The sequence below is a fragment of the Equus quagga genome, chromosome 9, assembly GCF_021613505.1.
Source record: "Equus quagga isolate Etosha38 chromosome 9, UCLA_HA_Equagga_1.0, whole genome shotgun sequence".
In the NCBI taxonomy this organism is placed as follows: domain Eukaryota; kingdom Metazoa; phylum Chordata; class Mammalia; order Perissodactyla; family Equidae; genus Equus; species Equus quagga.
This window is the reverse complement of record NC_060275.1, coordinates 115,977,444-115,990,827: the sequence shown is the minus strand read 5'-3', so window position 1 is coordinate 115,990,827 and position 13,384 is coordinate 115,977,444. Positions and strand designations below refer to the sequence as shown.

General features: G+C 47.2%; 1 protein-coding gene across 1 annotated transcript in view; it reads left to right on the top strand.

Moving 5' to 3' along the window:
• The first annotated feature begins 6 nt into the window (after positions 1-6).
• The window catches only part of UBE2QL1 (ubiquitin conjugating enzyme E2 Q family like 1), a 43,863-nt gene continuing 30,485 nt past the window's right edge, over positions 7-13,384 (top strand). The window contains exon 1 of the mRNA XM_046671765.1: positions 7-446. Within this exon, the coding sequence (XP_046527721.1) occupies positions 93-446 (354 nt within the window). The 5' untranslated portion in view covers positions 7-92. The remainder of the gene's footprint in view (positions 447-13,384) is intronic.

Sequence of the window (13,384 nt, the reverse complement as noted above, 5' to 3'; positions counted from 1 at the left end):
CGGGGGCGGCGGCGGCGGCGGCGGCGGCGGGCGGCAGCCTGGTGCCCGCGGCGCGCCAGCAGCACTGCACGCAGGTGCGCAGCCGGCGGCTCATGAAGGAGCTGCAGGACATCGCGCGCCTCAGCGACCGCTTCATCTCCGTGGAGCTGGTGGACGAGAGCCTCTTCGACTGGAACGTGAAGCTGCACCAGGTGGACAAGGACTCGGTGCTGTGGCAGGACATGAAGGAGACCAACACCGAGTTCATCCTGCTCAACCTCACCTTCCCAGACAACTTCCCCTTCTCGCCGCCTTTCATGCGGGTGCTCAGCCCGCGCCTGGAGAACGGCTACGTGCTGGACGGCGGCGCCATCTGCATGGAGCTGCTCACGCCGCGCGGCTGGTCCAGCGCCTACACCGTGGAGGCCGTCATGCGCCAGTTCGCCGCCAGCCTGGTTAAGGGCCAGGTAAGCTGGGAGGGGCCGGGGGCGTGCGGCCTGGGGTCCCACCCGCGTCGGGCTGGCCCCTCCGGCCATCTCGCTCCCGGTCGGGCTGCTCGTGCGCGCGCGGGGCGATTTCTAAACCAGCCTCCAACTGGGAGACCTTCCTGGTGCCTCCGCTGCTTTTTTTCCCTGAGCGTTTTCTTCCTCTCTTACTTTCCATCCCGTCTCTCCGGGTCTCCACCCCTCACCCCCGCCGTCTCTCTTTTGCTCTCTCTCTCTTGCGCTGCCCCATCCCCTCCTCTCCCTTTCCCCTCACCCCCACCCCTGTCGTCCCTCTCGCCCTCCTGTCCTCTCTACCTTCTGTCCTTTATCCCCTTCTCCATTCCTCCATGCACACCTCCTTCGCCCTTCGCCCTCCACCATCTCGCCTCTCTCCCTCTCCCTGTCCACCGCTCAGCCTCCCTGACTCCCCTCTCCCCAACCTCTCCCCTTAGTCTGCTTCTCCCCACTCCTTTCCCCCTAATCTCTGTGAAGGTGGAACTTTATGCGTACCTCAGGATCTAAATGTCCAGCCTAGTTTATCATCCCCCCCCCCCACACACACACGCACGCATACGCACAAAGGTTTCCTCCCCAGACTTCTCAGGTGGGTGCTCTGGAGTGGGGGTGCTCTGCAGAGGGCCAGCAGCCTGCGGGTGACTCTGCCTGCCTGCTCTGCTCTCCTTCTGAGCAGCATCTAGTGCAAAGGTGAAAATTTTGCTCTTGAGAAATTTCACTGGAGAGGCAGAGGTGTGGGCTGAGTGGCTCCTTAAGTGACAAGGCCAAACTCCGTTAAGGAAATGCCTGGGACCTCCCCCCTTCCGGGACTATCGCCTCTGGAGTCGCTGTTCAATGTCTCGGTCTCTCTCAGACCTATTTCTTCCGTTGGTTTCCTCATGCCCCCAGGGGCTAAATCGGCTATCAGGGCTAAGGACTTCTAAGTCAGTACAGAAATAAGGGATGAGCTTGGTGCCTGAGTCTTCTCCCCTGTTGTACCAGATGGCGGCTTTACCTAAAAGGAACCCCAGAGACCTTGAGAGCAGAGAAGGAATAAATCTGCTGAGATATGTTCCTACTTGGCTGCGGACAAGGCATGATGGTTTTGTCTTCTCACATCATATGCTCTTGATCGTGTTCAAGTTGGTCAGTGCTTTCCTTAATCAGTATTAAACATCACTTAATAAACTCATGTTTTTTATATGGGCATCTTTTAGATTTACAGAGAATCATTGTTTTGTTTAAAGACCCTGAATGACCTCGATTTGATCTTTCTACGGCAGGCATATCAGAAACCGTCAGTCCCTGTCACCTGTGTCTGTCTCTTTCACTGCAGGATCTTTCACACTAATCAAATAACGCTTGTTCTGCCAATTTCACTAGTGGTGGAACCCCTGGGATTCCAAACCGATAGCGTTTTAACTCCAGTGGAGAAGGGCGCTTAATTCCTGACCGAGGTCTGGTATGACCAGGGCTAGCCTTGTGACTGTCCTGCTAGTCTGTGTCTTCTGGGGCTCCGGTTCTGCTCATTTCTGGAATTGGGAATAGGCTGGACGTAACAGCCGGGGAAAGACATCTTTCACTGGGCGAGGTTTAACGCTGTAACGTCAGGCTTCATTCCGAAGCCTACAGTTCCATGCTGACTGTGGTGTCAGGTGCCTCTGGTTTGATACAAGCCACGGGGGTGGGAGGGGGGTCTCAGTTTATTTTTCGAACAAAATTTATACAAATGATGTGGAAGAATATTATGCAGAAATGCCTTTGTGAGTCGTTTCTTAAATCACTGCTAATCAGAACTCCCTGGAACAGTCTCTGACTTTCTTTTATTCTTCACAGTGAAGCTGACTTCGGTGATCAGGGAACAGGAATGTCATTTTGGCTTCTGGCATCACAGAATCGTGACATTTAGATGTGGAAGAAATCCTAGAGGTCACCTGGGCCACAGCCTGCATTTTGAAAGATGCAACAAAATAAAGATTTCAGATGAGAAATAAGGAAGTTTTTTCTAAGAGATAAGTCAGTAAATTAGATATTTTCCACGTTTACATTAATGCTATGAATAATAGTTCTCTTGATGCCCATGTACTTCTGTTAAATGGGCAGGTCCTTGTGTAAATACTCCTTTTCTTTGTATTCAAAATTGAGAGACTTGAATACAGTTGGCAAGTTAGAGACTTCATTGTTGATAGTAATTATCAACATTTTTATTTATTAATTTCAAAATCTTAATTGAACTCAGGGTCCTCCACTGAGCATATTGTGTTATATTACCAATACTAAATGCTGGTATATAAAATATCTGAAGTGAAGGTGAGAATTTGGCAACTTTTTAAAATACTAATTCAGTTTCTTTGCCTTTTCTATGCTTACTTCAACCTCCAAAAGAGAGTAATGTAGGGTACGTGAACTGTTGAAGATGCCGTGTAAGGTTAGGGGATGCGAATAGTCACCAGTGTTTCAGGATTCCGTGCACAAAAGGAGTCATTAGTGTTTCAGGAGCCTGGGCTGGTCTGTGCGCTTCCTTCTTTTGTGAATTCCCTTCCTACAGACTGTTCGTTGCATGTAGTGTACTTACCAAATTATTTCCATAGTTAAGGGTATAGGTTTTGGGAAAGCAATCAGAATACCTGATTAGGTATTCAGGGGGAACCGGGACTGCCACGAAACCAATAATTACTTTAGAAGAATCGTTCCGTCCAGTTACATTCCTCCATCTGTTGGCATCTCTTCTTTAGGATTCGTTTTTCTTCAGCACCAAAGTTAGAAAAGGCTCGTTTTCCCCTTTCATAACTGTTCAGCTTAACTTTCTGAACTGAGGGTATAATAAGTTGGTTTTGTTTCTATATCTTTAGAGAAATCTTAAAATACTTTTACGGTTTCATTGGTAATATTAAGAAAAGATCTGCTTAACTGTTTCGTGTACAAGATAAAAAGTCTGCGTTTATGACGTGATATGATAAATTCAGTCATTTTACGAGGCCTTTACCAACTATTGGCCCATGTTGTTGAAATCTTGTGGGCTGCTTCATGGATGGTGGTTGTTTTGAATTAAATTAACATCAGTTTCTTGTGTGATATATTCCACGTAGAGGGAGCGGCATACATGACTTGCCTCTTGGTCTGTTGTCTGTTACTAAGCCCTCTTTTCGCTAAATGGAGACATTTTAGGTCACTCTTTTTGGTTCTATGCAACTGGCTGAAAATTCCTGTACTTTTAAAACAAACTGGTGAAAATGTTAAAAGTTTAGGCCATTGTTTATATCCTTTATCACCTACTGATTCAAAGAAGACATCCTTGCTCCTCTATAGGATTTTTGACAGTGGAAAGCTGTAAAACACTGGTCTTGAAACGAAGTCACCTACAGGGTCGGCACAGTGCCTGCGCCTAGCAGGGGCCTAAGGGCTGAAGCTCCATTTGCAGAGATTTCCGTAAGCCTGGCCAGACAAGCAGCGAGGCGGGAGGGTCCTGTCAGGGAGGGGCCTTGGAGATCCCTGGCTCATACTGCGGGATTGGAGCCTGGGATAATTGGATGACTGGACACACACCCTCTTCTTGCAGTTGTATGACCAAAAGGGTCCCAAAAAGCCACTTGAGGGTGCCCTAACTCAGAGTTCTATTTGCACATCAGTTTACCTCCTATCTGTCCCCTTTTTAATTAGTTAGACCTCGCCAGGAGCAGGGAACCAGATGGCACTTGAAGGACAGTTCTTCACTCCTCATCTGTCCCTTCAGAGCCAACCACAGACCCAACTGGCATGAAGACGTTGCTGGTAACCATGGCAGCAGCAGCAGCTCCCATTGACTGTTGCTCTGTGCCAAGTTCTGGGCCAGCTGAGCACTTAGGCTGTGTCAGCTCACTTGGTTCTATTTCAGTGGCCCCTGTCCAGGTGAGGGACCTGCAGCTCCACGCAGTCAGGTGAATTAATACAACTTCGTGTTGGAATTCAGCACTGAGCAGCATGGCTCTGAAAACCAGCCCGCAGCCATCAGGAGTGGCAAAGTCAAGCCCGGGGCCATCTGAGCATCTGGCTGTGTCCAGGCAGTCGTCTGTTAATTGTGGCCTGTGTGAGCATCATTTCTGTCCACAAAGATCAGATACACAGCCAGCCATCGGCAGAAGACTGAGAACCCCAGGACTAAAACATCCTCAGATCTTAGTATTTGAATCCAAAATTGGTAAGCGGCTCCAGGACAGTTGTGTTGGCCTGACAGCCCTAGTTTCTGGGATTCTGGAATAAAGGAAACTGGCAGATGTCGCCACTTGTCGGAATGTGAAGAGGAAGTAAAGGGCTCTGCAAATCAGCTTTGTATGATGATCGGGTGCATCTGTGAGATCGGCTTTAGGGCTTAAGGGGCTCTGCACCGTGGGTGTCCCTGAGAATCGTGCACATACACACACACGCGTGCACATGTGCACACATGGAAAGCCCATCTTCAGAACTTCTTCCAAAGGACGAGGCCTAGAAACAGCATTTTTCTGATGACTGCAAAATCACCAGGTCCTATCAGAAAAAGTGACACAAATGACAGCCTTGGGGATTCCTAAAGTTTCTTTTTTTTTTTTTTAAAGATTTTATTTTTTTCCTTTTTCTCCCCAAAGCCCCCTGGTACATAGTTGTGTATTCTTCGTTGTGGGTTCTTCTAGTTGTGGCATGTGGGACGCTGCCTCAGCGTGGTCTGATGAGCAGTGCCATGTCCGCGCCCAGGATTCGAACCAACGAAACACTGGGCCACCTGCAGCGGAGCGTGCGAACTTAACCACTCGGCCACGGGGCCAGCCCCATTCCTAAAGTTTCTTGGCTCCTAAACTGTTAGAATTAACACAACATTAAAAGCCCCGTATGCGTTTGCTAGGGCTGCCGTTGCAAAGTACCACGGACTAGGAGGCGTAAACAACAGACATTTACTGTCTCACAGTTCTGGAGGCAGACATTTGAGGTCAAGGTGACGCCAGGGTTGGGTCCTCTGAGGGTGCTGGGGAGCATCTGTTCCAGGCCCCTCTCCTTGGCTCTAGCTGCCCGTCGTCTCCCTGTGTCTTCACATGGTTTTTGCTCTTTGCATGTCTGTGTCATCTCCTCTTCTATCCGGGCATATTGGATAGGCCACCCCCCAATGACCTCAGTTTAACTTGATTCCCTCTGTAAAGACCCTGCCTCCAAATATAGTCGCCTTCTGAGGTGCTGGCTGTAGGACTCCAACATGTGAATTTTGTAGGGTCACGAGGCAGCCCATCAATAGCCCAAACAAGAATTTCTTAACCAGTTGAACCCCCCATTTCTCTAGAGTCTGTCACTGGTTTGCAGAGCAATGTAAGTGAAGCCCATCGGTGTGAACACAGGACCACAGTGAGGAGTCCCAGCATGGCCAGGCTTGAGTGCAGCTGGGGACAGAGGGATGGAGGGAAGCTGGGCGAACCGATGGCGTGAACTCTGATAACCAGGGGGTGGTAATGTGTGTGACTCACCCGAGGGGACTGGATTTGTGGGGGTTCTCAGGAGTCACTGTGTCGGTTTGTCCCGTGCTGGGTGTGGGTGAGGGAGATAGTTACCCACCCAGGATGACTCTGCAGCTTGAGGTGTCCGTGGGCTTGACTGTTCGGAGAGAAAAACAGCTTGTTCTGATATCAAGTAGGGCGGCCAGGAGGACGCGGATGGGACTCTGCTTCCTAAAAATAGCCGATGCTAACCTGGCGGGCTCCCACGACTCCCTGGCCAGCGCACTCGTCCCATGGCTGGCGGGACAGTTAATAATAGTAGTGACTTACTTTACCCCAAGCTGTCGGCTTTTGAGAATGTGTACTTGCAATAAGAGGATGTAAATACGTTTCTGTTTACTTTTCTGATTTCTATTAAAGGTTATGAGGGTTTTTTCTTTAAGGGACAGCACAGTTTTGGGGGTTTTGTTTGTTTTTTAATAGAAAGTGCCGAAGTGAACAATAAGTTGAAGTTTGTCCTAAAGCATGAGACCGCCAGCCCAGCACACCTGGCCTCATCCCCAAGAACAGGTGCGTGTGAATCCAGGTTTAGAAGGAAGGCAGCATCAGAAGTACCACTTTGGGGGCAGCTAAGGAACCGATTGAAATGGCTTTCGTGTTTATCACAAAAAAAATAAATAAATAAAGGCAGCCACTAATAGTGGGTTCTTTGAGCCACAGTTCAAATCTCCTGGATCCTAGGTTTTGCTGCGTTGATAAGGTGGTGGGGAGGTGGGGAGGAGGGTGGATGACAGGTGTAACTCCTTTCCTCTCTGCCAGTGGTTCTCAGCCCTCATGGTAAGTTAACGCCCTGGGGAGCATTTACCTTATTCCAGTGCCAGGGCCCTACCCTCGGAGATGCAGACATCGTGGGTCTAGGGTCAGGGCCTGGTATAGGCTTGTTGGAAAAACTCCTGCATGATTCCAATGGACGGCCTGGGTTGAGAAAGTCGCCTTGGACCTGTAATTGCTCATCTTTTCCACGTCTGCCCGTCTGGGATGCATCCTCCCACCAGCAGCACAGCAGCGAGCTTCAGGTAGCGGTAGCTGTAATCGCCCCCTGTGCTTCCCTGCTCCCACTTTATTGGACTCACTGTCTATGTCAACTTGACCGAACCCCCCAGAAGCTCTCCTTTGGTAGAGAAGGCTGTCCTGAAACCAAGTCCTTCCTCCCTGGACAGAGTGTGTAGACCAAGACGGAGTGTGAACTCTGAAAAAGGAAATGTGCTCGAAATAGTTCACTCCCCTCTTGATTAGACGCAGCTGTGAGGGCTTGGGTGCAGGGACCGCCCAGAGCCGTGGATAATTAACTAATTCACACAGCACAGGTATTGAGTGCCTACAGTGTACCAGGCACTACTAGGCACACAGTGGTGAATAAGACATGCATAAGGTCCTGCCACGGAGAACTGTCTAGTGAGGATGATGCAAAACCCATTCATATTTGTCTTTGACGTGCTAGGCAGCTTGGCAGTTACATCTTGCTTAGTATTGGGGTAAGTGCCCATTTGTTGAATATACGTGGACCTAACAAGTGACAGTGGCCTGTGTGTGCCCTAGGTACTTGGGAGAGCTGGGGTCCTGGGGTCAGCAGGGTCTTCAGATCTTCTGTGTAAAGTTCCTAGAGGGAGCGAAGCTTACAGGTGGGTGAGACTTGACCCTGACATTGAGGGCCATCCTGTTTTTCTGAAGATTGCTTCATTGCTAGTAAATGAAAAGACCAGGCATTTCCTAAAACACACAAAGGAGTTGTTGTAATGGTAGAATTATTTCCAGTAACTTCTACACTTTCCTACCAGCAAGTCAGCAAACTAAGATAAGGTTTAACTGCTTTTTCCTCATTGTCACACACTTCATCCATTCATTTATCCACCCAGCACCCATCTGCTGAGGGTCTACCATGATGGGCACTGTAGCCACTTTGCTCTTGGCATTCCTGGGGTGACCTTTCCCCATTCTGTGTGTCATCCCCAGTCCACCTCCTGGTTGTCTCCCGGGTCAGCTACCCTGGGAGGCCAGGAGGAAGCCAGCTGAGCAGGAGGATCAAGAACCCAGATTGAGAAATTGGGGGAGGAGGCGAATTAGGGACCAATTAGGTGGTAAAGGTTTAGAAGAGGAGGGCAGGGCATAGCTGTGGAAGCCAGGAGAGGTGGCCTGAACTTGTCGCTTCCCCAGCCGGCAGGGCTGGGCGTGGTCAGGGAGCAGGATTAACTGTTACTCTTCCTTTCATGTTCTCAAGCCTCGCTTTTCCTCTCCACCTGCACTCCTGCCTCATTAGACGCTTGTCACCTCCTGCTTGCTTGGATTCCCGCAATGCCCCCATCCAGTCTCTCTCTGTCTCCTTCCGTCTTCCCTGCTGCTGTCTTCCTGTTTCCTCTAAAACACAGACCTAGCTTTCTCACACCCTTGGTTGTGACCCTCACAGAATAGAACCCAAGGCCCCGAGCCCTGGCCACCCATAGTGGCACTCCTCTCCCCAACCCAGGCCCCGCCATGGCCCCCACAGAGGTCCCTCTGTCAGCCTTTCCGTAGCTCACAGATCTGTACCATCTGGGAAGCCCTCTCCCCGAACCCCCTCCTACCCCCACTCACCAGGCAAGCCCTGGGCCATCCTTCAAAACCCCGCTGAGATGCACAAACTCTTCTGCAAAGGGCCTTTCAACTGCTCCCACAATGAAGCAAGGACTCCCTCGTCTGAACCACCTCTGAATTTCCTAGAAAACGTTCATTTCTATGCATATGCTGTTAGACTGCATTTACGTATTTACAGCTGTATTCCCCCTTCCCCACACACAATGTCCAGCACATGGTGTGTGCCAGTAAATGTGTTTGTCACACAATTTGCTTATCTGAGCAGACACCCCATCCCCTTCGCTTTGCCCCTCTTTGCAATATGATAAGGAAGGTTGTGCATGTGTATCAGGTGCTTATGGTGGGCGAGCTGCTTTGCAGAATGCTTTCCTTCGGTCATTTGGTTAAACCCTTGCAACAGCCTATAAGATGAGTGCTGCTGTTATTCCCATTTTACAGAGGCGGAAACTGAGGCTCACTGAGGTTGAATCTGTGCCTGAGGCAGGTGGTTAGGAAAGGGCAGAGCTGAGTTGCCACCAGGCAGTCTAGTGCCAGAGCCACCTGGTTTCGATGAGCTGTGGAGTTGGCAAGTGGAAGCCCTCAAGCCAAGGAGCACATGCAGCTTGGCTGTTCCCCATGGGTACCTGTGGACCTCAGGGATGTCTTTGCAATGATGATGTGCTTGGTTTGCTACAGCACTGCAAATTGATGCCCAAGGCGGGGATAATGTATCCACCAATCTAACACGTGCTAGAGAATTATCAGCAAAGTTGGGCAACTTTATTGGTCCAAATTCAACAGAAGTTTGTTGTATCTATGGTGTAAAATGGAATAATGTCTTACTTCTTTAAGATGGTAGGCGAAAGATAATTATCGCTGCCTTATTTCTTCTATACACAAAAGGGAAATGCATTTTAAGGATTCCAAACTGAAGAAGTAAATGCTTTTGAACATAGCTATTACATTGGTAAAACCACTCAGACTGAAGAAATTACTGCTTTAAAAATAATTTCTGTAAAATAAATGCTAATTCTCCATCAAAATATTTGGTAAGCATTCCCAACATTTTTTTATTGAGTTCTTTGATGAGAAAGATAAGGAAATACTATCTTATAATAGATTAAATTGTACTTAGAGTTGAAATGTGTTCATTTAAAAAGCTCACTTAGGAATTCAAGGAGAAATTTCCAGAAAAATGTTGTTTAAGGGGGGTGCATTCCATTTATTGATCTTGAAAGTCAGAAATTTCCAAAAATCAGAATATGGAATTACAGAATTTATAATATATGGTTATAATAAAAAGCAACTATTGCTCCTTTATTAAGTTGGACATTTGTGACATAATTATTAAGATGGTTCTTTTCGCCTTACTGATCCATGTGAATTAGGGCCACTTTTGAGTGTCACACTGAGTGCACATTTTGCTTCCCAGGAGACACCAATCAGGAGTTGGATGTAATCGTACAAAGTAAATATTAATTAATGCAAGGCTAATCTGTGATGAAGTCTTTTATGATTAAAGGTACACCCTACCTGTGACCGGCCTGGTGGCGCAGCAGTTAAGTTCGCACTTTCCGCTTCTAGGTGGCCCAGGGTTCACTGGTTCGGATCCTGGGTGCGGACATGGCACCACTTGGCACGCCATGCTGTGGTAGGCGTCCCACATATAAAGTAGAGGAAGATGGGCATGGATGTTAGCTCAGGGCCAGTCTTCCTCAGCAAAAAAGAGGAGGACTGGCAGTAGTTAGCTCAGGGCTAATCTTCCTCAAAAAAAAAAAAGGCACACCCTACTCCACTCTGTTTCCTAGCCAGGGAATAGCAGAAATATTATGGGAGAAACTTGGAGTTGAATTTGTTACAAGCTTAAATTAATTGTAACTAGTTGAATACAATAAGCCTTTAAAATTTAACTTTTTAAAAGTCATCAAAATGCTAAATTAATAATAATTTCTTTAATCTCACTTTGTGCAAGGGGGCTGTTCCTCGTCGAAGCTTCCCCTGAAGCTATGTGTATGGGAGACCACTCCCCTGGGGTTGGAGGCCTCCTCCAGCTTGGCCTGGGGAAAGCAGATCATGCGGGGTTAGGGTACTCCCGGGAAATACCTTCGTCCAACGTGAAGGTGCCTGAAACTAACAAAGATGAGTGGTCCAGGGTGGCCGCTGCCATCCCATCCCACGTAGACCTGCTTGGTTTTCCTTTCATCACTTTTATAATGTGTATTATGAAGCATAATCTTCGAAAGCTCATAAAACACAGTTTCTCTAGCTGTAGGATCAACCAGTAAAATTGATAAAGCTTAAAGGAAATTATTACAATTCATAAATAAAACTAATCTAATAAAAAGTGAGTTTGAACTCTGCTGGATTGAATTAGGATGATTTTCTCTTTTAGTAATTTTATTTAAAAGGAAATCCTGGCATCTGCCTTTTCATAGATAAGAGAGATGCAGGTCTCTTGCTGCTTATTCTCACGGATCAGTCAGAGAGGAACAGGAGACCCCAGAACCCCTTCCTGCCACCTGTGACCTCACAAGGCCAGCTGGAGGACTGCATGGCCATCTGGGGATGGCTGTGGACCCCTCTTCAGAATAATGTTTTTAAATACACAAAATAAAATTCATAGGATTTAAAAGGAAAGTAATTATATTTAAATACGGTTATCACATTTAAAAGAAAAACGTGATGAACTAAAAATGCAATTAAAAAGCATGTCTTTATTAACACATTTAATATCAAGATCTAGAGTCTGGTCCAACAACACCCCTAGCTGGACGTAGTAATGAGCACTGATGGCATTTCAGGATATCCACAACAACTGTAATGTGGTTTTTAAAAATCTGGGACTTCTGGGGGCTGGCTCCGTGGCCGAGTGGTTAAGTTTGCGTGCTGCGCTGCAGGCGGCCCAGTGTTTCGTTGGTTCAAATCCTGGGCACGGACATGGCACTGCTCATCACACCACACTGAGGCAGCGTCCCACATACCACAACTAGAAGGACCCACAACGAAGAATATACAGCTGTGTACCGGGGGGCTTTGGGGAGAAAAAGGAAAAAATAAAATCTTAAAAAAAAGTTAAAAAAAAAATCTGGGACTTCTGTTGGTGACGATGTGAAGGTATTGCTAATACTGCTCTGGTTTGTTACTTTCAATCACAATTAAGTGAAGTGCTGAATTGCAGATGGGAGTTAGTGAAAACTAAGACATTTTTCCCATCCAAGTTCATGTACCCTTGCGGGTGTGTGGCCCCAGGTTGAGAACTCCCGGTAGTGCATGGCCCTAAGTGTTGATGGCTGTGTTGGCAAAGATCTTAAAGCATATTGTGTAGCTCATGGCCAGAACCACTGGGAACAGGTTGAGGAGCCTAATAGTTCTCTCAGTTCTATCATCGTCTTGTCAGGTGGGGTTGGAATAAAGCCATGGGCCTGGAAGCAGGGCAGGGCCCCCAATACCACCCATCCTCCCGAGCCTGCTTCTCTGCTGGGCAGGTAACCACCTCCACAAGCCTCAGGTGCCTCCCCTGAAGGTGAGGGGCATGACCCCACTTCAGAGGTGAACCATGATGCTCAAAGGACGTGATGTTTACAAGTGCCTTGCATACAGGAGGTGATCAACAGATGTTCCTTCTCTTAAACAAATATTCTAAAGTAGAATATTTGTTGAAATAAATACACAAGGAAAGTATGACCAAAGACCCAGGACTGGGCTAACATTCAACATCCATGACACGAGGGATCTGCCTTCATAGCTATTAGTATTTCATGGCAATGTTGACATTCAGCTTGCTCAAATTTTTTATACTTTGCCATAATTTTACAAATAATCACAAAAATCACAGTATAGCCTCCTTTTTACCCCCTCAAAACTCCTGCCTCTCCTTGTGGACTCTTGTCATTATCTCTGTTGACTTTCTATCATCAAGTCATTTTGCATCCTCCGGAGTTGATTTCTGATGATGACCATGATCATGTTATTGTGCAACCGCAGATTTGACGGCTGTTTTTTCACCTTCGCATCTTTACTCTCTTAAGAATCCTATTCGTTAGTAGTATTTTACATTAGCTTAACTTTCTTTTGCTGCTGCTAAGTTAGAAAATTCCCTAGGAGAATATTATTATTTAAACATTTACCTCTTTTGTCTCTAAATGCACGCCCAAGGTGTTTGGTAGCCATTAAATATTGTTGAGATTCTTTCTTTTCACAGAATGTGATGTCCACTTGAAAACTTTTTGGCTACCATTTTGTTTCAAGAAGAAAAGCTGGTTCAGAAATCAAATTTAAAATTTTGTAAAACACTGTGTTCTCCAGCAGTTATCCCGGGCCACCCAGAATGAACACGAATTGCCTCCGTACAATTGAAGGAGAATTTCACGGTCATCAGTTATCCCTTGCCTTCCTAACCCCTTTAGAAAGGCCTTTTCTTTAGCAGAATTCAAAAGAAATCTAGTTGAAATGTTCAACCTGCAGGAATTGTTGAATTGTCTCAGAAACATCTGTGGTATTAGATGATATGATGACGGTTGCAGGTGAATCAGCAACGGAACACCCACGCCTGGCTCACCTTCTCTTTGTTGCTCGGTCAATTAGGGCCCTGAGCATTGGTCCCCAATCTAGGGGAACGCTTCTTGCATTTGGTAGGAGAGTGACTAGATATCCCTAGAGTTCTTTCTAACCCTCCAGGCTCGGATGGCTAGGATCAGCGTTCTCATAAGCAGAGGGAATGGTATTCAGTTCACTGGCGCTCCAGGATTTTCATGCTGTTGTGCTCTCAGTGATTTTCCCATAGTTGAGCAATATTGAAATCTGAAATTCAACCTCTGAGATCATTCGACATGAAGCATTCTCCTCTCCCCAATGTTTTTCAGCCTGCTGTTCTTATCATTC